General features: G+C 42.1%; 1 protein-coding gene across 2 annotated transcripts in view; it reads right to left on the bottom strand.

Moving 5' to 3' along the window:
- Positions 1 to 21,573, bottom strand: part of NWD2 (NACHT and WD repeat domain containing 2) — a 57,845-nt gene extending 36,272 nt beyond the window's left edge. For both annotated transcript variants that reach the window (XM_075499901.1, XM_075499902.1), the window contains exon 1: positions 21,268 to 21,573. In XM_075499901.1, coding sequence (XP_075356016.1) covers positions 21,268 to 21,418 — 151 coding nt within the window. In that variant the 5' untranslated portion in view covers positions 21,419 to 21,573. The remainder of the gene's footprint in view (positions 1 to 21,267) is intronic.
- Positions 21,574 to 27,151: the final 5,578 nt, after the last annotated feature.

Genomic DNA, 27,151 nt, shown 5'->3' with positions numbered 1-27,151 from the left:
AAACTACTAGATCTGAGCGCCACGTGATGAAAAATAAAAAAGTAGAGTGTTAACTTATGAATGATGAAAACATCTACTGCAGTTAAAGCAATATTTGTATAACTGTGCTGAAACAAAACAATAGGTTAAAACTGATTTAACAATCACCATATTGTTGTAAACCAGAGATATGTGTGCAAATCTAACAATGTTTTTTTTATCAGAAGCCCAGCTGATACATCTAAGTCAGAGGTCTGTTCATAGAATCACGGTCACAGATTTATATTCTTTATTATTTTGACAATTCTAGGAGAGTGTGAAATCCGTAATTTAATTAATTACACAAAAATCTTAATATCCTTCTTAATATTTAAATATACCTTTGAAATATTACATAAATGTGTGCTATAATTACAATTTATCTTTATAAACAGAAAACAATCCAAAACACCTCCAGAGAAATGACTTCTTATGAAATCTGCATCAAGGTAAAAAGGCTGTACCACAAAGGCTCAAAAGTACAGCCATGAACTTAATCCAATTTACCTGAATTACCACAGTTCTTCCTTCACAAACTTTTGATGGGGAAAAAAGTCAAAGGCATAGTAGTTTTCATAAAACATCCTCTCTAAGATCATCAATATTATGTATTTACAATTTCATGTTTTAAAATATACTAACTATGCTAATCCGTTCTGAAGACAAAGAATGGTCCAGAAGCGTTAGTCAAGTCCTTGCTCCATTGCAAGCCTTCTATTTGACTGTGGGCACGCCACTCAAAGCGAGATCCTAAATCTGGAGTGCACAGCTTTTATATACCCAGTTTGAACTCTGCAAATAAGACAGACCCTCCTCTGGGTTACATTTGGAGGAGTGTGGCCTCACTCCCTCTCTCCTCACTTCCCTCTTGGGAAGTTACTACCCTGCTCTCCGGGGCACTGAAGAGGCTGCACCAGGAGTGCAGTGCCCAGCTCTGGGCACCCCAAATCAGGAGGATGGGGAAGAAACTGGAGAGGCTACTGAGATGGTCAGGGGCCAAGAGCACATGGCCTACAAGGGGAGATTGAGAGATCTGGGCTTGTTTAGTCTGGCAAAGAGTGTAAGGGGGACCTAACTGCAGCCTACAACTACTTCTAAGGCACTTACAAAGATGATGGAGCCAAGCTCTTTGTGGCGGTGTCAGTACGACAAAGGCAATGACAACATATTACAGCTTGGGAAGCTCAGGCTGGACACTAGGAGAAGCTCCTCTGTCCTTGGAGTTCTTCAAGACTCAACTAGACAAGTTCATGGTTGACCAAGTTACTGTTGGCAGCACTTCAAGAGGAAGATTAGCCCAGATGACCTCCTGAGTCCCCCTTGCAACCAGCAGTGGTCCTGTCTCTCAGAAGAACCTGCCAGTTTGGCTTGGTCATGCAGGCCCCTCGTACAGTGCCTGGGAAGACTTTGCTACTGCGTGGGCCAATGGGAGCAAAACTGTAGGGTAAAATAGCTGGTGCCAAGGACCCAATGTCCATGCCATATGTATGTCATGGGATTTTACTTTGGATTGGGCTCAACCCCCACAAACATTTGGAGTGCATTAGGTGAGATCCTGGAGTTATCTTCCTGGTTTTCATCCAAAAGGAACCCAGTTCATGCACACCAAGACCACTCTATGATGTGAGTCAAAGTATATTAGATAGTGATGAACAAGAGATTCACCTCAGAAATGTACTCTGGATCTGGATGAATACAGACGCATCCTACAAATATTTAGGAATGGAGTGCAAACACCAACGCTCTCAGCCCAGAGCTGTCTGAGTTAGTACATAAGGAATAGAGGGACGGATGAGTTGCTCCCTCCTTAGGATCCACAGTCATTAATTTTCTCTCATACTTTAGTGCCTAAGTCAACCTTTTCTTGCAGAATGTAGCACACAGCTAACAAGGCTAATTAGCCGGAGGGTTGCACTGTGCCGACGCAGTATTATTCTGGCTCCAAAGCAACTTTTCTCAGTGCCGGCTTGGAGTCACTGTACTGCACGGTGTTGCTGTACCCTGTGATAAAAGCTACCTGCGTACTTTGCTTCATTTGAAATACTTCACCTTTTTTTTTTAGGTTCACAGTAACTGAGGCCCTTAGATCAGTCAGTGATAGAAGACTATATATTCTATATTCTTTGCCTTAACACAGGTTCATTTTGGCATGCAATTCTACGAAAACAGAGCATCATATCGTCACAATTGAACAGAATAAACTCTGTTGAAAACCAACTTACTACTCAGTTACTGAGCTAAAACAAAATTATTCTTGCCTCTCTAAACTCAAATTAATCATGACTACAGCTTTGTTATTAAGGAAGCAACAATTCACAGTTACGGTTTGCAGTTACGTAAATGATCAATGTGACAATGGACAGAACAGTCTTACTAGGGAGCTAAAATAGGCTAAGTTGCAGGAACAAAAAAAAAATTATTGGAAAAGGGCAGAAGTTAAGAGTAAACATGATTAAATAATAAATGGGAAATATATTGTCTGAGGTATACAATAGATAAAACCATATTCTGCTGCTTTCCTTTTATGCCCATAGGACTTACCCTGCAGAACCCCACTGGCTCTAGTTTTAGCACATGGTGCTGTTCCCTGCAGTGTAACTTGAAGAGTCTTGTTCAGAAAATGAAACAACACACTGCAGGAGTAGTGCTACATTTCTAATACCTTATAAATGAAAGAGAAAGAGATAAAACGTTTCTTCAACTAGAACTGTGTTCTGGATAAGACACTCGGCATACCCATCCTGTATTTTTATTCCGACCTCCAAATCTAATGGAATGTGCTTATCTAATTGGAATTTGAGTCTGGTGCTTATATTAATGAATTTTAAGAATTCCCATATTTGTAATAAGTTGTGAAACTTTAAGGAAACAGAAGTGCATATAGTTAAGATGAACTACAGTAATTAGTATGGATGGCAGATAAGCTGGTTTAATTAAATAAAATCTAACCTGATTTACAGTGACAGCAAATCTGTGAAGCTGGCAGATCCTAACAACAAAAATGTCACACAGGCAAATTCCACCTTCCAGGCTGCTTCTGCCGGGATTAACTAAATGACATTCTTCTAGCAGCCAAAATGTGACAGTAGCTGTGAGATGAGCTTTATGCACCTCCTAATGTTAGTTAGCTGAAATCCAAATGATAGTCCTTAATAAACTGTGGGAATGAAACTACATCTGCAAAAACGTTAAGACAAGACTTAAAAAAGCCCCAACCCTAAATTCATCTCCAATATTTAAATCAAACCAAAAAACCACCCTGTCTTGAGCGAGGCAGTGACTTGCTGAATGCATATCTACCTTGCAAGCGCTAACTCTTGCAGACGGTTGCCTCCTAAGCCAGTCCATAACCACACCATCCTGCCTACCCCTACACTTTGAACTGACTGAGAACGCCGCCGCAGCCCTTCCTCTCTTCGTGCATTCCCAGTGCAATGCTGAGGACAGAACTGAATTAGCCACGTATGTATTTATGCCCTTTCTGCCAAGTAATAGGCAATCGCTGTTTACACATGACTGTTTGTGTGAGGTGTGATTTCTGAAGGCTTGTAGCTCAGTCAAATCACTGCCAGTTTTCATTAGAGTACTCCAAGGTGCTGCTTCTCAGCATGAACTATTTCCATGCCAAAGTCTGACCTTCAAACACAAGCTGTTCTGCTATTAAAATCACTTATTTTATTTTTAATAGGGAAAGTACATTTTACATTCTTGTGTTAGTAAACAGATGACGTGTATTTACAAACAGTTGCCAAACATTAATCTCTGGGATAAAATAAGTCAGGAAAATAGCCTAGTTGAAGAAAATTTCAAAATGTGTATGGAGGTGAACAGAACGAGTTAACGTGGAAGCCTGATGGAAATCGCCCATTTTCAAGCACCAGTTATTCTGCCCTAAGACCAAACAGTTTCTCTTCTTGCTGGTGGTCGTACTGGTCGGAGTTCAGCTACAGCGATGGGAATGGCTGTTGACGCGCGTCGGCTGCAGTCACACGATGCCTCTTATTCAACCAAGGCTCGACACAGCTGAATAAGCAGGGTGCTCAGCCCCATCCTGTTATCGTGTGTTGCACAGGGGGTGCCAACGTGGGGACAGTGAGCCCCCCTCGACCACCCTCAAAGGAGCAGCGCATTCAAGTTGAGAGTCTGTTCACAGAAACGTAACCCATGAGTAACCTCACCCAAGCACGATGCAAGCTAAGGCCCTCAAGCAGAGGAAAGTCCTAAGCAGGGAGGGTGTCCGAGCTGCCGCAGTTTGACTGACAGAGGAACGCGGCATTACCCAGCTCGCGGGAGCTGGCAGGAAAATTGCTGACTGACGTAACAGGTTGAGGCAGGCAGCTGAACCTGGAAGGACCAAGGCACAAAAAGAAGAAAAGCTGCCCTTGCAGCTGTTCAAGGTACCACAGAAATGAACGTCATACGGGGTCAGAGAGCTGCCTGCAGGTTTAATCTCCAGCCCGTCACCCAGGAAAGAGCAGCTCCTTGTATGCACAGAAGAAACAATTTCTGTTTCACCCCCCTATGCTTGGTGTTCCCGTGCTTGCAGTGGCTCAGGACAGAAGCTTGCTGGGGGTCTTGACCTCACCTCTTTCACAGCTTACTTCTCTGCTAGCTTAGTCTCCTGCACAAATGCACGTATATATGTTTATTATCACATAATGTTGGAGTCTTCTGTGCAACTATGGAGGTCTGAGGCCCTGGATGAGCAGAGAACATCTTCTAATCTAGTCCTAAATGCATATCCACTAAGATACCCAGCTATTTGCTTCCTCTAAGTTTTCTAAATGCTTAGATTTACCAGATGGGTAGGACGGATTCTTGCCATAGGACTTTTTTTAATGCATTGCAATATTAAAAAATGTGGGTATTTTATAACCATTGTCTACTAACTGCAGTGAGAATTTCTGTACTTGAATTATCTAAGGATATGATGCAAATAAGGTTAAAAATTACTGAGCAGCAATACCAGGTAAGGAAGTGGCTGCCAAACCTCTTAATGCTAGTATGTTCTTGTCACATCGGACTATTCAGCTGAATTATTCCTTTTAAACTGCCTTTTTCACTAATAACGCACAATAGCATTGTATATTATCCCTGATACTAAAAGCTTTGAATACCAGTAGGTAACAAATGTCCCTAAATATTATGGAAACCTTGTCTCTGAAAATAATACCATAATAGTAAGTCATTTGCATTTCTATAGTGCCTTTCATCTGAGAATCTCAGAGCACTTTGCAAGCAATGAGTTTGAATCACATAGCTGGTAAGAGAGGGAAAAATGACTTGAGCTACCTAGTACCCTTGCCTTCCTAGAAAATTAACTCCATAGACTCTGTTGTCATTTCCTTCCCTTGGGGTTTCTGTGAGTAGAGAGCATTAGGGTAAGCATCCAAAGCTCCCCAAGACTCTTTTTCGGGAATGGGAACAGACTGGTCTGGGTCACTTCTCCCGGTGTGCCCTCCCCAAACAACACTGCCAACCTTCAGGTCTCTACTGGCTCTCTAAGAAGGCAAAGGAGAAACTGGACAGACTGAAGGCCATTCATTAATTAAACTAAAACCCAGAACTGACTGCAACCCTTCAAATAAATTCTGACTAGCAAAATACTGCAACATTACTGTGATGTGCACAGCTGTTTGTCCTCACCCAGCCTGACGGTGGGAGCTCTCTCGTGGATGTGCAGAAAGTGTGCGTGACCCTGCTGGACCAAGGAGGACCTAGATCACAGCCCTTCAGCTCAGAGGTTAGCCCTCTAGCCACCAGGATATTGCATAGTAACGTTGGTGGTATCTCCCTCTCCTCAGCCTTCTCGGTTCTTAGAAAGATAAATACATCAGCAGTGGGCTGAGCATCTGAGCCCAAAGACATGGCCGCTTGGCATGAAAATCAGAAGAAATAACGAAAAACAACATTAAAATAGTAAGTAATCCTGAAATGTGTCTCTCAATTGTGAAGAAATGACAGGATGGGACTACAAATTTGTGGCCTACACCAGAACATTTAAACAAACACATTTTCAAAACAAAAGACCTAACTATCTGAGGCAGCATTCAAAATGTAGGGCATAATTACAAGCCTAAAACTTCTAGTTGCAGCAATTAGCTCTTCTTTTTTAGTCCCAAATCAAACAATATCCAATTTAAAATGAGGTGTAGTTTTAAAACCTACTTCTCTGAAATGTTTCCTACTGTCAGTTCTGCAAGATGACAAATTTAAAACAACACATCTAGAATATGTATTTATTATTTTTTTAATTATAAGGCTTAATAGCTGGCCACATTTCACAGTGACATCTTACTTATAAAATACCCTGCATCTTGACTGTTAATATGATTAACCAGTGCCACCTATTGGCTTAACAGTAACACCCAGCTGTCAATTTATATACGTAAAAAAGTGAGGCAACTAGTAAAACCAAAGGGGTCAAGACTCCTGTTAAAATAGAGAATTTTTGGGAAATACCAGTATGGAACTGACACAAAAGAAGGGAAAAGCAGTTCCTGTATCTAAATATCAGAAGACTTTTGATTATTCCCACATGATTGTGTTCCCAATTTAAAACAAATGTTGGTTTCTGAGAGTTCTGAGTTTTATTATGCGTACAATATGCTTACATGAAACAAATTTGGATTCTGATCCAAAGGTTGGTGAAGTTAATGGAAAGATCTGTTAATCTCAGCAGATCTTAAATGAAGCTCTACATTTGTGGCATGTATTGAAACCCAGTACCTTTTGATGCCTTACTGACTTCCACAGAGTTTGGATGAATCCTTCAATCCATAAATAAATTAATAAATAAAACCCCACTACATCCTCATTAAATCTAGTGGGTATGGTATGAGTAAGGACTCTGAAGGAGAATTTTATCTCATAATGTATCCTAATAACTAACCTCACATTGCCCTTTGGGAACATGGCACCCTTACCTGTAGATATTCTTAAAGAAAAAAGAAGAGTTAGGTTGACCTGGAATCCTTTCCCAATCCTGCAAATGGTGCCCAGATTGCAGCTTGGGTGCCTAGGTGTCCTTACGTCCCTCGGCTATGATTTGTGGCAAACACTGCAAATGCAAATGCATCTGTATGCAAATGCCAATGCACAGTGGGAGCCTTACTGGCACCATGGGTTGAAGGCAAAATCTCTACAGGGGGAGAATTTTGCATTCTGCAAACTGCACAAGTGGAAGAATTCAACAAAATCTAATTCTTTCATTTAATAAAGCAAACTAGGAAAAGCTCTTGAAAACATGACAATTTACAAACAATTATTGTCATACAATTAAATGATGTGACAGGAGAAACTGAAGACACAGCACATTTAGAGACACCAAAATTAAGTCTGAAAATTATCTCTGCAGAACACCAAAGCTTATTACAACTAAACACTGGAAAACAGCAAAGCCTGCAAGGACAGGAATTTGCAACGATAATCAAAATTAACGTGAAAGAAAAACTTCTTGTGAAATCTAAAAGAGGACTTCTGAGTGAGCTGTGCAAAAATGCATAACAGAAGACATAAAAAGGGCCAGTGCAGTAACAAAGATACGTGCAAAAATCCTACTAATTCATCTAAAGGTGTCAACTCAGACTTCAAAAAATTATGGAATTACCTGGAAAACAGAAAAAAAGCTGTACAACACTGGGAAATATTTTTAACAATTAAGTTGTGTGTACTGCAGTAGCTTTACTATTTTTTTCTGACATCACTAGACCAAAGAGAAAACAATCAGGGTACGTTACTAAAGCACTTGAGGTAATGAGGCAGTGGCAATCAATAAAGCAATGGGATGTCACAGACATTTTGTCTCCTAACTGAACTGCAGATTCAAGTGCTGGAAGCAAACGAAGTAGTATGTTGTAGGCTTTGAGAAGGCATAAAGCAGAGGCGAGCCATGAAAAACCACGAGAAAGCAAGGCTCATGAAAGCACACACGTATTTCACAGTACAGGCCCATTAAATACACCTCGTTCTGAAGAAATTCCAATAGATGCTCCTATGTGACTCTACGTCTGGCAGCGCTGCAAAGCTATGGAAGAGCTCTGCAAGCACTGTTGGCTCTCCAGTAAAGTTGCCCTTCCCTTCTCTATAAACTCTCTATTTCAGTTCACAAGTCACAAAGTTCAAATCCAGGTCGTATTCTTCCTTAAGTCTGGTGGCACATGGCCATGGTTTGGGTCACTACAAAACTGCTGAAGTCAGTCGGGCCAGCTGGAAAAGCACAACTGATATATGTAGCCTACTGTATTGGCTTCAAGTGAAAGACGTGAAGACTTTTACACCAGAAGATGAAAAAGTCTTGAACCTGACACTTCAGGGTGTGCAGAGACACCCACGGAAGAAGTGAGAGGTGCTGCTTGCTCTCAGTGTAGTAAGTCTGCTTCAATAAAGTAGGAGTTTTCTTTGCAACAGACTTTTTTTCTTGAGGCTAAATGGAGAGGACTATTAAATACCATCACTGCACAGTAAGAATAGTACTTGGCTGCTGTAGAAACAGTTATCAAAGATGAAGAAACTAAATGACAATCCTGGCAAAGGAGAGCAGCTGCAAGAGGGCATTAAGCCCAGAACAACAGGACTACGTAAGGGAGGGATGCCAGAAACTCAACCACACCTTGCCTAAATAAGAGAATCTCAACTGATTTCTTACAGGACTATTTCACAAACTGACAGACAACTTCTACCTAGCTATAACCATCCACTTACAGGCACTGCAGTACAACAGTTTTTGAAAGCGAGAATTCCAGGTTGGGTCTGTACTAAAAGTCATTGGGTATGACCAAATAATTCACAAAACTGGCTCGTTTGGATGGATTATGTAACACGCGAGAGGAAAACAGTGATTGACATGTAAGAGAAGAGTGATTTATCTTACCTCCGTTCTCCCTTACCCTTTCCCATTCTAATGACGCACCTAAGCATTATTTTCAGTGGAGATTATATAATCCAGTTGAAAAAGCCATTTTTTATAGATTTTCGAATGTATCTATTTTTATCAGTAAAATATTTTTGTGATGACTTGATTTTACTGTATTTTGTTTACTTGTTCCAGATTTTATTAATTTTCTCTGCTTGCTAACCACATTTAGTTGATGATATATATTAAGGTAATAGTAAATTTGCAGTTTAACAATCTTGAGGAGTTAGCAATTGAAAAAGGACAATACATATTCTAATCACTTACTCCATTTGGGAAGCAGATGTAGTTGAAACAACCAAGTTCAATTTCCCACTAATACATTTCACAAGCGTGATACAGAAAATAATATTTGAAGAACTTCCAGAACTGGCATACCAATTTAATCAATCAGTGACTGAACTACAGACTGTCTTCCAAATTAGTATTTTCAAATTACTTTAGCCATCTTCCCCAACTCTTTGCTCTTATTTTCACAATAATGATACCCAATGAGCTACAATGACCTTTAAAGGAGGATAAAGATCTTCTATGATGCTATACTCTCAACAGCAGTGTAGAAGATGGCTGAAAGTGTGGACTTGACTTCATTTCCATTTCTTGCACTGCCAGACACTATCAGTCTTTCTCAATGCCTGTGAAGGTATTTGTCCCTTGGCTATAGAATATCTAAAAACATCTCCAAGTCATCTTTTACCTTCTACACCTACATACGGGTAAACACAACTGAATCCACAAATAGGGATCTAATTTATTTTATTTGGAACGATTTTGAATTTACATAATGACTATGAGGACCTGACTGTGGTATTAACAGTGGAACAATACACCAGCAATGGAATTGCTCAGTAGAATTATATAGTATTATAGATGGTTGATTATAGAAAGTATAAAATAGAAAATTCATAATTAAAACAGGTGGACTGTAAGGAGATCATTTGCATTTTTAGCTCTGTTTTCTAAAGAAAGGAGGAATATATGATGATCTGTGTGTCTTCTACATGTCTTCTGTTCTCTTCTGAAAAATATTTTTAACTCATGACTAACATTAAGCAAATCTGACAGAATGATATTAATCTCAAATATAATGAATATCCTATATGAGAATAAATCAGCAGATAAATAAGAGAAATCCTGTAAATGAGTCTCCTCCTCCCATTCATAAATAAACCATCAAAGGAAACGCTGTAACACGAGCTATTAGACACTTCATAAATGCCTTATTTGCAGGAAAGCTTCACCTGCAACAAGCATTCCTCTGCAGGACATACATACATGGTAAAATAATCTTTATGGGAGTTTATTGCTTTATATTAGACGTGCTTTTCTTGGGATGCATGTATCAGCTTCCTGACATGGTAAAAGGATGAAGAGGCAGAAACTAGATTTGAGAAATTTATGACTAATGACATAGACTAGTGAAAGTTACTGAAACTCATTCTAAGCAAGGAAATTCTCCTTGGAATTTTTTACCTTTGGTAGTTTCTATTGACTAATGAGTTTATTTAGTGTCTGTGTATGTTGCAGTAAGTACTACGAGTAGTGCTATGGAAGACATAGTGCAGCAGTATGCTGTACAGCCTGTTTTCCTACGTATTTTCTTAACTGGTTTGGAGGCAGCTCGTGAAGAGCTAGACTATCTTCTGTCAGGAATGCCACAGGTATCTTTGACCCTGCTTCAGGCAGGAGGACAGATCTGAAGGCCTCAAGAGGTCCCTTCCAGCCTTCTGGTCTGTGATTTGCACAACAATAAACAACTGCCTAATGAAATAACTGCCTAAGGTCCCTTGGAAGTCTGTTACAGCCATGTCTTTCTGGTTTAAATGGCATGTCATTTAACTCAATGGCACTCATTTTGCTCACCACAGATTGCTTAATTCTTTATAATCCCATGTTGTAAATGACTTGCATTTCAAACATCATACAAACTTTGCTAGTGTCTTGATATGCCAAATTAGGGACCGCATACACAGGAATGCTTCAATAACTTGCTTCAAGAGCATTGCATAATTTTAATGTAATCAAATAAATATATAAGTAAATCAAGACCATTATCAAACAATAATATGATTTTATAATTTTCCTAACATTTACCAGTAGCCACTCCTAAAAAGAGGATCAACACTTACTGCTCACTGCTCTCGGTATCTGAGCTATCAGAAATATTATAGGATGGAAAATGAAGCAGAAGAATAGGCATTTTCTTCAGAACAAATAACTTTGTCTTGCCAGAACAGTACAGACTATGAATCTAGCCACCAGGATTATTATCAAGTAAGAAAATATTTTTCCTCTGATCTCCTTTTCTAGAAATTGTGGGGCCTTTATTAAACAACAGTAGGTATGAAAAAATAAAAAGATTAAGTCCTTCATTTTAAGAAAACCACTTATAAAGCACTCACACATGATTTATGTTATGTTTGATTATGACAGTAAAGCAAGGTCCTCTAGATGTGTCATGCTGGCATAGGTAGGTATGGAAAATTCTTGGTAATAAAATAACCCTTAAATTAGAGTCCTGCGTGACACGCTGGACTCCTTTAGATTAGACTCCATACCTTAGGCTCCTTAGATTATTGAACACTGTCATTTCCTTATTTGTTTCTTAGTATGGCTCCAGTTTAATAACCCCATGGAAATAAGAACATTCAGATAACTAGGTCTTCACAGTTAACCTCTCTTTCTATATACAGATAGACAAAAATGGATCATTACAATGATGGTTTTGGATAAAGTTACTCTTGTAGGGGGATCTGCTTTTAGGTACTCCCACTCTACAAATATTTCCACTTTTGTTTTTTGAGATCTCTTCTTTGGCTGAATACGCATGGTCTTGTTCATACAAAATTCCCACTGAAGTTAGTAGGATTAGGCATTTCACTGGGCAATAATGTATCTCAAGACTTGGAAAGGTTGTTACAAGTACCAAGACTATTGACTAATTAGTAAAGCAACTAGACAAATTCACGGAAGCAAAGGACCTCAGAGATTATTAAACACAAAGATACAATCTTTATCATTTTGTCCCTGCTGTGATCTCTTACTCTTTCGTCATGCATCTGAAACTGCCAGGGTCACAGGAGGAGTATTGGGCTCCTTTGGTCTAACTCACTATGTCCGATCTTACTGCAATTGCTTCTCATTTATCTTATATATAATAGCTGATGTGCATGACTCTACAAATATGGATAACTCCTCTTATCTAAAAGTAGTAAACGCACATGGTTATTCAATGGTTCTCAATCATTTAAAAGTAATCTTAATCTAACAAACTACAGTCAGTGAGATGGCTTGTGAATAAACATTGAGTGTAAGCTCAGGCAGTGGCAGGGATTCTGTTATAAATACTCTAAAGTGCCAGTCATTTCTTCCTACATTGCATGGTCAGGCATCAATCCTGTACAGCACAAATAAACAATACTGACTAACAGTTAATATGTATTGAAACCACTATGGTAAAAAGGGTTTTTGGAGGGTTTGCACAAGCCCTTTATTTTGCCAATGATTTTTAACTTTGAACTTCTATATGCTGCTGAATGTCTATTTTGTATTTTTATGAAGTGTTGTAGCTTGTAAGAAATGCAAATGCTCTTTAGTAATACGAACACATCAAAGGGTCTAGGCTTCAGAAATGCCTGCCAACAGCAAACACTTCAGTTGGGGAGCTCTCTGAAACGAAGGCTGTCCAGATAGAGCTCTTAGTCATTAATTCTCATTTCATCTTCATGCTTTGTAAAACGTTACTAATTAGAGACTCTAAATAATAATTTTACAAATAACATTGCTATGTATCATACATACACTATAATATCAATACCTGATTCAGGTAACAGAGAGTTGGAGGACAAAGATGGAGATTTATAAAGCATAGGTGAGACTGCAAAGGTACTCAATTGCTAGTAGAGTGATATGAACTCTATTAATAAACATTTTTGAGTGTTTAATCATACCAAAGACACTATACTGAAGACTGCAGCTGTGCCCCCCCAAGCAAACGCTAGGAGCAGGTTGTACAAGACTGTTTTTCAGGCCCTGACAATTTGAAATCTGATCTGTTCAGCTATTTGATCAGTCCCAAAGACCGACACTTAGCAACAGCATGACTCTGGATTAAGCCCAGTGTGGAAGTCCTGCCATTTGCAGCTTCTGGCACCAAGTGTATTTTGAACAGCCTGATACATCTAGTCTGTAAAGGTGACTTCTTTTTCCCTAGACCCAGATTCTGCACAATTATGACTGTAGCTGGTCAGGCATAAGGTCTGTCCAGCACAGCATCTTGTCTCTGACAATGGGCATTAGCAGATGCTTATAGAGGGAGTTCAAGACCTGGTCAACGATAGAGGCAGGCATGTAATTATGGTGGTGATGGGGTGGCTTACAAGAGTTGCATGTGGTACATCTCCTCCTTGCCTGACACAGCAGCATGCACATGGCACCCTGCACTGACTCGGGCTCCCTCCTCTCTACCTTGCCACACTCCCTGCTTTCAGCTACCTGTGATTTAGCCCTACTGCCCTTTTGACTAAAGATTTTGGAACTAAAAACCTCTCTCTGATACAAAACCTAAATTAATAAGAGTAGCATCAGGCCAGTGGAGTTATTTTAGAGTTGCACTGGCACAACCATGATTGAATTGTTCTCTAATTCTATCTATTACTATTCTTCTTTAATTAAAATTCCAGTAAGGGGATAAAGCAGTTGTCTTGAACAGCACTGCCTATATTAAAAACTGCCAGATTTCTCTGTATTCCATACACACGACTATCTATGACTACATTATATTTATATCTACCACCTTCAATATATTAAAACCTTAAATTACTGGTAGCTAAATATTACTAATGGATTATTATTGCAGCCTGAAAAGGTATCTTATCACAAAATACTCTTTCAGCAGATGAAAATTCAAAGAAATTTCATTTGCTTCAGATGAAAAAAATTGCCGCTCAGGCACTCCCCTCATAACTTATATTAGAAGTTCAGTAACTCCTTGAGCTAAAGTTTTCTTTCCATAATAAATATTTAAAAATTCTCCAAACAAAACTTAGAAGTCTAATGTAGGATTTTCTCTCGTGTGTTTACACATCTGTGAACACATGCATACGTCTACATTGTCATGCATGTAAGCTTCTTGAAAGGAGTTATTTCACTGCATAAGCTTAGAGATAGGATGCCAAATTATGTACCCTTTGTAGTACACTGTTCTTACGCCATTAGAGAAATCCCACCACAGAATACACGTGGTCTCCTTGAAACGCAGCCTCGGAAATGCTCGTTAGTTTGCTGCACAGCAGACTGTTGCTCAGCGGAGAGGTCACCCCGCTGCCCTTGGGCGGGCAGGAAAGAAGCTCCCCTGTGCTGGTGGGGGAAGGCACGGTAACGCTGCCTGCGCCGTGCTGCCTCGCGTTTCAGCCTAGGTCTCGTACGTTGCTCAGGGAACGATTCACAATAAGGACTCCATTCAATACTGCTGCTGTCCGTCATCTAACACGTTATTACATGGAATTTGCACAAGTGTTTCGTTGTCCCTGTACTTAGAAACTGTGTCAAATGTACAGGGGCCGCCAGCTCCTCTTTGTCTGTCGCTGAAAGGATGACCACTCTGCGCAAGAACGAGGCACGCTCCAGTGTCCTACGCACATCTCGACTGCTCTGTATTTCTAGTTTAATAAAAAGGCGCGTGCATATATATGCATGTATATATACACAAACTACAATATATGGAACCAGTCTAGCACGCAAACACATCTGAAGAAATAAAGTAATATTTGCAAAGTTAGAATGGAAGAAAAGAAATTGTAGGTTCTGCTCTAATATTATTTCTTAAATGCTAAGAAAAACAGTCATAAAACCTAAGCTGCAGGTGCATACAACCCTGACTGTTTACAAGTTTACTTGTGGATAAAATCTAAACTCCTCTGTAAAGCTTTTACTTTTACAACGGCATTTAACAAAACCTAGGCTGTTCTTCAGTAATGCTAGAATTACAACCTTGAGGGATGCCCTTTGAACATAAATACCTAGTTCTCACAAGGGGTCCTAACAGCAAGTTTGAAAATTGTCTATGATAGTGTGGCTTGAGTTTTATACATCCATTTATACCATTTTATACAGTTTATATTATTTTATATAATTTGGGTATATGTGCGCATGTGTGTGTATACACATTATTAACACATATACAAAAATTATAGAAAAATAAAATTTTAATAATTGTTTTAAATTAAAAAAGAATCTTCATGTGGTTAAAAATTTTAAGTGCTGTTTTTTAAGTAGATAGGGTAAATACCTAATCCAGACTTTTGGAGCTGATAATTCCAGATGCTGCTTAGCAGGGAGGTGACTGGGTTTCAGGTAATTTTGTTTATTTCTAAATATCAAGAAGAAAGAACAAACACAACAAACTAAATAGCTTGCTGTTTGAAAAAAAAAAAAAAAAACACCAAAAAACCACCAACCCACACCTCTTGATCCTAGTCTTGTTCCTCAAATGCACATCCTAAGTACGTGATGAAAAATTTTGTTGAAAATTAAACAAAAGCTCTCAATGTTTCCACTTGCACATTTGGTACATTTAGAGCAAATCCTTAGCCCGGTCCCCAAGCCACATAAGCAAAGAACCCACAAAAAGAACAGGGGGACATGAAGAGCAGTTATTTTCATACAGTTTATCAACAGTTTCTCAAGTTTATCTGTCCGGCAGAATAAACTTCAATCCAATTCAGTCTCCATCTTAGCCCAAAATGATCATTTCCTCTAACAGGAACAAAGGCTTGAGGATCTGCTCAGCAAAAAATAATCTCGTACTGGTTCTGCTTGAGATCTACCAGCCCTGCCTTGCCAGTAGTTAAAAAAAAGTTAAAGCCTACACGAGACTTGCTCATACAGTCTCAAGGAGAGTCAGATCTTGCTTTCTGCTCAACCACACCAACAACAGAGTTGTTCTGTGGCACAAGAGGAAAGAGAGAAAACTTGACATAGAGGCAGAAATACTGAAAAGGTAGGCTTCTTTCCAACCTAATGAACTGACCTCTGGGCCTCCTGAAATAAGACGTATTTCAAATCAAGGCCCATACCAAACCCAGGTACTTGAACCATGTTGCTCTCTCAAACGCTGAGATACTCAACTTTATCTCTAAAACTATTGAACTTTCTTTTTTTCCCCAAGTGTAGCTTGGTTTGTAGCTCTTACACACTACAGTGATGTGCGTCACATGAAACCATAAATAGGTACAAAGTTAGGTAACCAGAACTGACACTTAGCATAAAAAAAGTCCTGGAGTTATTTGTCTCCACATCTCCGCAACACCTCCCTTGCAATTTCATACACTTGAACATCTGTGTTTTCCTTTAGCTAAGGAATAAATTCCACCCAGATTATATAAAATTGTCTTTAGAAAAAGATCTTCATGCAATGTATCCAAGTAAGGACACCATATGGTATTTTGGGGCTGGCCAAAATGGACCATCATTAACTAAGCATTATTCTGGCTTTTGAGTATTTCTCCACATTAACATTTCCTCAATTATATTTTTCTTAAGAGAAACAACATTTCAGGCAAAAATAATATAATACACCTGGAATATGCTAAGAATGAAAAGTTATACCTTTCTTTTATCACATATGCCAATAACTTTGTACTTAAAGCAATCATAATTCTTCATCTGTTATGAGTTATTCACCCTTATGTTCAGTAGCACTAAACTACAAATGTACAGAACATTTTTTTTCTTTCAGATGTACATCAACATGCATAAAAATACATGTAATTCCTGCAAAGCAGCCTACAACAATAGGTCCAAACAAAAACATTAGTAAGACACATTTCTGCAATCATTTATAGGAATAATCCTTATCTAGTCAACAAAACGAACTGCAGGTGAGAATTTTGCTTTATGTATCATGAGAAAATATGTAAATTGGACACCAAACATTTGTGCTTTATTAGAATCGAGTGTTTTTCAAATTAATACAATGTTCTGGATGATGCATGTCAATGGAAACTAAACTAAGTTGAACAATTGTATAATAACTCAAGAAAACTCCAACTCATTCAATAGTGTGAGACAAGGAAATCTCTCTCGAGCAGCCTATGGGGAAGCTGGTGAAGTTCTAACTGTACAGGTTCGTTTTATACCGTGCTTGTACAATGGAGCCATTGAAGTAGTGGTAGTATCAGCAGTATCTTCTATTAGAGTAAGATCTTCACTTTACATTTCTACATGTATATATGGGACTTCATACTTAAGATTGTTAATCATGCCAAAACTAGTATTAGTTAGGTTTTTTATAAGGAGTTTGGTTTATAGTTTTAAAAAATGGGTACTTGAGGCACAGAAACCATGAGGAACATGGCCTCTCTGTATTAAAAAGGGCTGTTAAAACAAGGTTTGTTCATGATCTCATCACAACGGTTTCTGTTTGTACAATATGTCTTGAATGGCTGAAATGTTTGAATGGTTTGAATGTTCTGAATGGCTGAAATGGCATGAAATGTTTTGAATGGCTAAAAAATGGCTAAAAAGTATGAACTGTCAAGATCCAGTAAAAAGCAATCCTGTGTTGGAACTGAGGAGGTATGCAGAGGTGCTGCCCAGAGACGAGCAAGCAGTATGCAGCTGACATAATGGAGGGAAAGGGAGCATCCTTAGCATGTGAAGTGTTAAGTGCAACCCTGTTCACACTTTGAGGTAAGACTGGCTAACACCACCTATGCCAGGACACACTCAGATGCTATATAAAGGTTATTATCATCCTGTCTTCAACGAAACCACCTGTGTGTAGGATTTGGCTTTATACGTATCTCTCTTCAATGCCTTCATTTGTCTCTGCTAAATGACAGACATGAAAGGCACCTTCACAACCAAAACTTAAAGAGCTCAGAGTAAAAAATTATCAATGTCTTAACTAATCGAAGCAATAACAAGACCTTAAGTCAAACGAGCAAAGGGCTAACTTCCTCACTTTCAGAAGAGCCAAGAGAATTTAAAATTATCAGAGTTTTGACTGTATGTTCCAATTCATAGGGTTTCATTTTCAAGACGAATTCCTAACTCCGATTAAGGCATCGGTTTCAACCAGGGCTTGTAATATTGCCTTATATCACCAAATAATTTCTTGAAATAGCGAACTTTGCAACTCAAATAATTTTCTGCTTGAAGGAGTGATGAGAATCATTGGAATGTTCTGAACCTATATAGGGCTGATGTCACAGGTCCATATAATGGGACCGTATGGAAGTCCATACATGTTGTATTTAATAGGACCTGTATGTTAATGGCAGGCATCTATACAGGCACTATTGAGTAGCAGAGAAACTGTCATTAACTAATTGCTGTTACAGTCCACAAATTTCTACATGTAACAGCAAAAGCACTTATTACAATCAGGCGAATATAACTTACTTTCCTTGTCACTTTGAAGCAATAAACGTATCTTGAGAAAACCTATAAATTATTTAAAGCAAAATCTTCAACCTCTCCTAGACAAAATACGTATTTAAAATATGTCTGATTGCTTATATCTACTGACATGAGAAAACAGACTTATTTATATTCAAATAATAAAGCAACTTCAATGTTTCTAAAGATCCCATCATCTTCAGTGATATGGGCATTGATTAATTGATATCAACAATTTGAAGAAGACAATACTGTTAACTACTAGGGGAAAATACGGTTTCACTTATCTACAAAATTTCATCTGGAAAACAAGAGACTGTAATATGAAGCAATTTTGTTGCTATTACCCATGCTCACTGTCGCCACTTACTGTTCTTTTTAGGGATTTCTTTTTCAGAAATTTTGCAAATAATAATTTTCCTTGTTGCATAATAAAACCATAATATATTTCAGTCATACTAAAGTACGTTCGTAAAGAACAGACCAAACACCGATTCACTAGAGTTCTCCAATATACACTTATTAAATTGGTATCATTCAAGAAAAATACTTTTAAGATGGCACACTAAGTTGTAGATAAAGTTTTCTTGTGACTGCTAGCAGGATTAATCCCTACGCTCCTCTGGCACCACAGTGCTGATACGTAGAGAGCACAGCCAGGGGGTAGTCACTTCTGCCACTGGGAGTTTGGGCACTGCCAGCCCCTTTCAGGAATGCTCAGCACCAAGAAGAACAGGTATCAAGTGCTTTCATATGCTGAAAATTAACAAGAAAGGCCTTAATCATGCAAATATACATTGTAGTTTGGGGCTCAAATATGCGAAATAGTTTACTAAGTTGGAGGAGTTTAACCTTTTTTCCCAGAACTCTTGCACTGTGAACGCTTCTAGGTATTTTGCAAACAGCATTTTTATTTCTAAGTACTTTACTAGATGATATCTAAATCCCTTGTAGGCTACTTTTTCTTGTTTATGCATATATTCTTTTTCAAGGTCACGTGCAGCTAGTAATACTTTTGTGTCAGTGATATCACTGATAAATAGTCATGGTTGTTTCTCATAATTTAGAGTCCCTAAATGTTCATATAAGTGACTCATGTTGGTAATAAAAATCTGTAAACACTCTGAAATTTCTGTCCCATACTATCACTTCTGAAAGAAGGAGCAACATCGCAGATAAAATTTTGGGCACGAGAAGTCTTAATCGTTGTGCTCACATGATGCTACAAAGAAGCTAATATAAATAACCCTAAACTGACCAAATTATTTTCTTCCTCTTGGTGTTTTTTTAAAGCTGAAATTTTGAAATAACAATGCAAGGGTAAAATCCTGCAAATGGATTCAAACTTTTAGAATGAGTCTAATGGGTTTTTTAAATTACTTTATGAAATATCTAGCTAACATACCAAGCTATCCTGATGATAAATGCCATTCACGTCAAATACGGAGGCATCAGTAGCTCCACAGTTAAGGCGATGCTGGCAGAAATCCATTTCTAATGAACAACATGTCTTCTAAAAATCCACAGCAATTTTCTTTCAGAGCCAAATAAACATTTTTTCAATTATCGCTATTTATATGTCTTTGCTTAGATTGCAACAATAAACTGCAAGCATTTTCACGCCCTCCTTAAAGAATGGCATCTTTTCAAACAAACAGGGACGTTGGATGTGAGAGCTGAGTGTTTCCTTGTGTCGAGAGGAACTCAGAAGACCTGGAGGTGTGGGAATTCTGCAAGGCAGTGCTATGCCCACTTTTTGTGCTTGTGAGCGCCGTTTCTCATACTCGCGTAAGTATTGGTGCCAAGACAATTTTCACTTCAAAATTCAAACTATTTTGTCATTTCAGGCATGATTTTCAGATCTCTGATGTTTGCAGAAAAGGTGACAGTATTGTTGAATTAGAAGTGTTGGGGAGGAAGGTGGTGGGTGGTGATGTGAGAGAGAATTGTGAATACAGTGGGCTCATTTTTACAGAAATGTCATAGGTGTGAACGCCTAATTTATTATTTCCGTGCTTCCAAGTAGGAATATGCTTCAGCAACTTAAATCTTACGAGTGGGAATGACACCTCCTGAATGTATGCAAATTCCTCGTATCAAAGGGTAATTTTAAAAATAGGCTTTAAGTAGCAGGAGGCCTAATTAGTTCAGACACCGAGTATGCGATCCCGACTTCATTAAGCTAAAATTGCAGGTTTCAGTGCCTGCTTCCTTGGAAGCAGAGTATGACCGGGATCAAAGGATCTCATTTGCTGCCGCCTCAGCCGGCGGAGCCCTGCTTTCACCGTGCTACGAAATCAATCGGAAACTCCCCAGGAGAGCTCCACAAAACATCCCCCCGGAAAAGCTTCCCCTTCGCTAGCAGGCAGCCCGTTTCCAGGTCCGAGACCCCCGCGTACCCTGTGCCCCGCTGCTCCGACACCGCAGAGAAGAGAGACCCCCCGGTGCCTTTCAGACGTGTCATTTACAGGTATAAAACTTCAGGAGCGGTCTGCATCGGCGCCTCCAAATCCCCTCCAAGCCGGCACACCGACACCCGGCAAGGCGAGCCCCCCCGAGCGCTGCCACAGGCCTCGCCTCGCCCCGCGCCCCACACCGCCCGCCCCGCCCCGCCCCGCCGCCCCACACGGCGCCCGCCGGGGCCCAGCGGCCCCGCTGCCCGCAGCGCGCCGCCCTGGCGGCCCTCGGGGCCGGCTGCGGGGGGAAGGACGAGGAGCCGGTCGGGGGCCGGCTGCGGGGCAGGGACGAGGGGCCGCTCTCGGCCCTCGGCCACGCCGCGGACCCCCTGAGCGAGGGCGCCCGGCGGCGGCCGGGAGCAGCGGGAAGCGCCGCGGCGGCGGCCGGGCCCGGGGAGCGGCGCGGGCGCTGCGGGCGGCAGGGGGAGCTGCGGGGCGGGCGGCGGGAGCGGCGGGGCCCGGCGGGCCGCGGGTTACCTTCGGGGTTGGCGCTGATGAAGACGCGGACGCTCCTGCCGCTCGGCACCAGGTGGGACGGCAGCGCCGAGAGGTTGCCGGAGAAAGCCGCCCGCCGCAGCGCCGCGTCCCGCGGGCAGGGCAGCCTGCCGCCCGCCCCGGCCGGCCACATCCCGCCGCGCTGCGGGGCGATCCTCGCAGGCGGCCGCCGGGCCCCGGCTCAGGGCAGCCCCCGGACCGCCGCGGCGGCGGCAGCGGCGCTCGCCAGCGGCTCGCCGGCAGCGGCCATGCGGACCCTCCGGCTGCCCGGGGCCGCCGCCTGCCTCCTCGGCGGCGGCGCGGCTGGGGCTGGGGCCGCCGCCCGGCGCCGGAGCGCGGGGGCAGCGAGGGGGCGAGGCGTCGGCCGCCCCCCGCGCCGCTCCCCGGCGGCGGCCGGCGGCAGGGAGGGCGCGGGAAGAAAGTTTGCGGCGGAGCGGCGCCGGGCGCGGCGGAGGCGGCGGCGGCGGGACGGCGGCCCCGCGGCGGCAGCCTGCCCCCCCGGCGCCGCCCGCCCGCGGCCCCCGGCCGCCGCGGAGAGCAGCGGGAGGCCGGGCGGCGGGAGAGCCGCTGCGCGGTCGGGCCGGCGGGGCTCTCGGGTTCCCCCTGCGCCCACGAGGGTTTGCGGTGTCCAAAGCAGGGACGTCTCCGGCGAGGCTGACGGCGCCTTCCCTCCTCCGAGTGTGTCACAGCCCCGCGGTCGGATTTTTATAGGAAAGCTGCTGCCGGCTCATCCTTCGGGCCCCGAAGAGTTCAGAGCCCTTCTTGCGTTTTGTTCTGTAATCGCCTGCACAGGAGTCCCACCTGCTCAGATACCAAAGAGGGATGCTCTCGCTGCTTTTTTCTTTGTGGTTTTTTTTAATCAGTTATTTATTTATCGGAATAAATGAAAAGCCCCGGTTTGAAGAATGAAAGAGGAAGGAAGCAGCGAGACCAGCAGCCGGCGGGATGCGGTCCCTTTGCAGCAGTCAGTGGCGGGGCATCCCGTCGGGCAGCGCCGATGAAATATTCAGGAGGGCGGCGGGCTCGGTCCGGGGCTCCGCCGTGCGCCGGGGCGGGCGGGGGCGGCGGCCGGTCCCCGCTGGAGGGTGGCGGCGCGGCGCGGTGCGGTGCGGTGCGGTGCGGCGGCCCCGGCCCCAGCCCCAGCGGGCGGCGGGCCCTCGGCGAGCCGCAGAGTTTAGAAACCTCGCAGGGAGGGGCGGGCGGGCAGGGACCTGGCAGCACAGCGGAGGGGAGGGGCTGGGGGGCAGGGGAGGGGTGGGCCCGGGGGCTCGGTGAGCCCGGTGGGTCTGTTGGCCCCGGGAATGCCTTCTCGGGAGGAAGCTGCAGACTTCGACAGAGGGGTTTGCAGGTGTTTCTGCATGCTTAAAAGGCTGGAGAGGAAAGTCTTTAATGCGGGTAGTATCTGTATAGGCTATTTCATGTGCTATATCTGCTACAAAGCCGCTTGGTGCATCTACACGTATTAAATATATAATACAGCATGTATAACGTGTATAAACCAACCTTCTCGTGTGTTCATTTGTACACAGCATTTCAGAGCTGCGGTCTTCCTCCCCCCCGTCCTTTCGGTGCTCGGTTGCTTTCCCCCCTGCCCTGCTGAGGTCCCTGCCGGAGGAGCTGCCGGCTGTGGCAGGCAGTGGCAGCAGCAGGGGAGGCTGAGCTGGCTTCCAGGGAGGTAACGCTCCTAAAGTAGGCACAAGCAAACTGCTCTGCTCTCTTTCAGAAACGAAGGTGACAGCCACATGGGTTCCTTAGGTGTTGCTCTGCAGAATTTTTTTTTTAATCTTGATGTCTTAAGGAAATAAGGCATACGCAAAATTGCATCCCATGTGTATTTGCATGTGAGTATAAGGGAGTGATTTTGCTGCTGTTTGCTTGCTGGTGCTTTGAGTTCTGCACCCCATAAATATTGGGCCGATTTCAACCAAATGAAACAGAGGGGAAAATTTTAAGATACTAATTCTGAAAGAGAGAACATTCCTGTAAGTTCTGTGAACATAGCTGGGCAGGGGAGAGTGCGCTTATCTGCAAAGAGGAAAAATATGCAGCGTACATTTCAACCATTAATATTGAAATGTCAACACTGGACAAAGAGGTTGTGCCACTGTGTTGGGAACTGAATGCCTAGGAGTTGGAAAATCCCCCTTTCAATCAAAATGTATATTCCTTTAGGATTCTGTAGTGTCCGATAAGGAGCAAATCTCACTTGAAGCCTTTCGTGATGGACGTGCATCTTTCTCTTCTCTGTAGATTCTCTGATGCTCCATTTAAGACAAGCCTGAAGCTTTGGTATAATTTGGTTAAAAAATCTGACAGTCAAGAGAAGCAATTCCCTAGGAAATGAGGGCTTCATATACGTCACTGCTTACAAAACTGTCGGTCTTATCTGCACTTCACTTACCCTTTGTATAGCCAATGTGCTTAGACACGCCTTTTTCTGGCTTGTGTCATGAACAGGTAATTTCTCTTATACAGAGCTGAAAGGCAGCTCCTTGAGGCTGCAGACAGTTAATGAATGCATGAAGGAAATGATTTATAGTGTAGGCTGAATTACGTCTTGCGTACGTTGCTGGGACTAACTCTCAGCTGGGCTATCTCCTTTGCTTCTCCAGCATAAAGTACTAGGAAGTTCTTAAATATGAATCTGCTTGTGGAAGCAGCTCCTGGTAAGGATGCAGAGACTCTCACTTCATATTGCTGCTGCCTTACTATTATCATCAACAAATTTCTCAGACAGCTTCTTTGGAAGATGAGGCTCGTTGATCTACCCCTTTACATGCCAGCCATAATGCAGTGGTTTTTTAAGACTTTTTGGCAGTCATCTTTACTAAGTTGAAAACTTGAGTTTGCATCATTTGAGTTCTTTTGGAATTTTGTCTTTGACAACATTGACAACAGCATCAGCTTTTAACTGAATATACTGTCTCACGAACCCAGGCTGAATGAAATGGGACCAGGCCTATCATTTCCAACTCTTCACCATGTCTGTTTGCTGTCTGGGTGTTACCGCTCTTTCGGCAGGGATAGTTGCATTGCATATGAAGCAAGTAGTCCGTGCAGCTTGCAGGCTCCCACTACTTCTATTTTGATCTGTAAACTGGATTGCCTTTATGCATGACTCAGCTTCCTGTCACGGTAGCTGCCACCTCTGCGAAAGCTGAAGTGGACAGATGCCTCCGAGTGGTAATCTCTTCAGCTGTCCGGCTTCAATCTCTCTGCATTTGGGGCTCAGCATCCTCAGATTCAGCACCTGTGAATATAGAATGCTGGGAATGAGGTACAATGAGGCTGAAATGGAGAGGATAAAGAAACGATTACAGAGAAACTCACTTGGTGCTTTACCTGAGATTTTATCAGTATGAAAGCACTCTGGGTTAACTCAGTTTGGAGATTAGTTGGTAGCTTTACTTAAATTAAAAAAAATATTTCGTTAATTCAACAAAAAGAAAAAGAATATCGAAGAATGTTATGTAAACCCAAATACAAATCATAAAGAGGGTACTGCTGTGTTCATTATAAAACATACATCAAAAATTGCGTGTTTCATATTGAATAACAGATTTTGTAAATTTTTCATTTAGCAAATGTACTACTTTAGAAGTGATATTTTAGAGTCAGTGTCTGTATTTGAGTCCCAAACTAGTTATGTGGAAGCCGCCTGAGCAGAGGTTCTCATCCTGTAGAAAGGATCGCGTGCCTGAAGGCATGATACCCAAACTTTCACACTGACTTTACTGTACTTGGAGCAGATCTTTAGTGTCTGTCATTAAAGTTAATGCAAGAAGTATCCTTGTGCTAACAGGAGTAAAAACAGATCTGGAATTCTGCAAGTGACTTCATATAAACATGGCCAGTAGCGTGATCCTGAACCATAAATCAGTAAAGTACCAGGGAATCTTTACTCATATGCATTGGGTATACATTTTTCCCCTTTTAACCAAATGTTTCTTGATTATCATTCTGGCCTCATTTGCTCCAAGTTCAGATATATTTATACATCCCTTGGAAAAACACATGAGTAAACCCAAGTTATTCCTGATGGCCTGATCCTGCTGTAATTCAGACAGAGCAGTGCTTTACTTCTTCAGCAGTCCCACAGGAGTCCCAATGGTAGGACACTGGAGGTATGAAGTATAGCTCAGTAGTCCTGATCCAAATCCATGGAGGTCAATAAAAAATGCACCAAGTTGTTTGGCTTAAACCCAGCATGAAGAAGGGTCTGCAGTTTACACACAGCTTTCTGAGACATGTTATTCTGCGTTCAGTTTTGTATGAAGGTGAGCATTATAGTTCAGCTCTAATAGACTGAAGAGCTTGGGAAGTAACTTGAGTGATATGCTATAGGCAGTGTTGTGATACAAAGTTAGCTATGAGAAATATTTATTCTGTCTGCAAGCTAAATTTAGATACATGCTTTAATACTTTAATACATATTGTGGGGTGTGCAGAAGTGCTTGGTAGTGGTCTAATTTCAGTCTCGCTGCAATCAGTGGAGACATGCTCAGTAATTTTGTTGAAGTGAAGGCATACCTGTAGTTAGCACTTCTGGAAATCCTGTACCAAGTATGTGATGGGGTCATAATAGCTGAGGGGTTTTTTTTATATCTTTCAAGTAAAGTGTTTTGCCCTGCACTAAAATACAGCCACCAAGGTATGACCTAGGTACTTAAAATACCCATCAGTTCTCCTCAGATGTTTAGAGCCTGGTTCTGCCAGGGGCTGCACGTTCAGCCTTCCTATTGTCTTCTTTCCAAAATGGTAGCTATTTTCAGGAGTTGGGAAGGCAAAGTTTTAAGATCAGGTCAAAAATCAAAGTTTAAGGGTCAGCAAATTGACCAGCATCTCCCCTTTCACATAGAAGCTAAAAGACTCCTGTGTGGAGTTACATCTTCTGATTGAATACTAACTTAAAGCTGAACGGTTTTTTGCAGCTCCCTAGCAAGCTGGCCCAGTTTTAGGAGCAGGCGAAGCAGGCAGTTGCCTAGAGCGACAGACGAAAGGAGGCAATAAAATCACATTTTAAGCAAGAAAGAGACCCTGTGACTCTGTGCCTCTTTCTGCCTGTTTAACGAGGACTCGGTGCGTCTCCCAGCATCATTCTCCCCAGGCTGCTGAGGTGCTGAGAGTGAGCAAGCTCCTTACCACAGGAACCGTGGCCATGGTCCTGTTGTTTGGACACCCCGTCTATTTGTTCTTGTCTCTGCTTCTGCTTGCTGTTGCTGCAACTGAGGGGAGAAACTTTCTGTGCTCCTTCTCTGCTTCTTTTTCTTGAGCATGCTGTATTACTTTTGCCGGGGTGGTTGGATTGGCAGGAGAGCAGGGGCAGATGTGCTGAGACTAGAGAGCTCACAGAATTCATGCTTCACTAAAAAAAACCCCTGTTATTATTATCCTTGCAAATTAGGAATGACAGGCTGCCTAGACTTACTGAGTTTATATTTATGTCAAGAAACTGATTGCAAGAAATAAGAGATGTCTTAGCAAATCTTACACGGGTACTGGGTTCCTATAAGGACCTTTTACAGCCATTTCAGGGCTCAGGTAACTCTGCTTTATGTACACTTCACTTTTCCACCCAGTTTTGAGTGCTAAAAATGTTTGTTCCCTTCCTTCTCCCCCCCCCCTGCTCCCCAGTGCTTGTGCTCTGACACATCTAGGCTTTTGGGATGAATCTCTTCCATGCTGTGAATTGGTTGCTGTATCAGGCTTTGCCAATAGATAGACTCGACGGTAGCCTTCAGTCTCACTGACAACATGGTTACAAGCTGTAACAGAGAACCCGTCCGGAGTATTGGTCATTTTGCTCTGCTGCTCTTCAGAGGAGCTACTTGGAGCAGCAGAGTTTTGTGAGCTGGCTGCAAGGTCT

Source organism: Mycteria americana, chromosome 4, assembly GCF_035582795.1.
Source record: "Mycteria americana isolate JAX WOST 10 ecotype Jacksonville Zoo and Gardens chromosome 4, USCA_MyAme_1.0, whole genome shotgun sequence".
NCBI classification, from domain to species: domain Eukaryota; kingdom Metazoa; phylum Chordata; class Aves; order Ciconiiformes; family Ciconiidae; genus Mycteria; species Mycteria americana.
The sequence above is the reverse complement of the archived record's forward strand: the minus strand, read 5'-3'. Positions and strand labels throughout refer to the sequence as shown.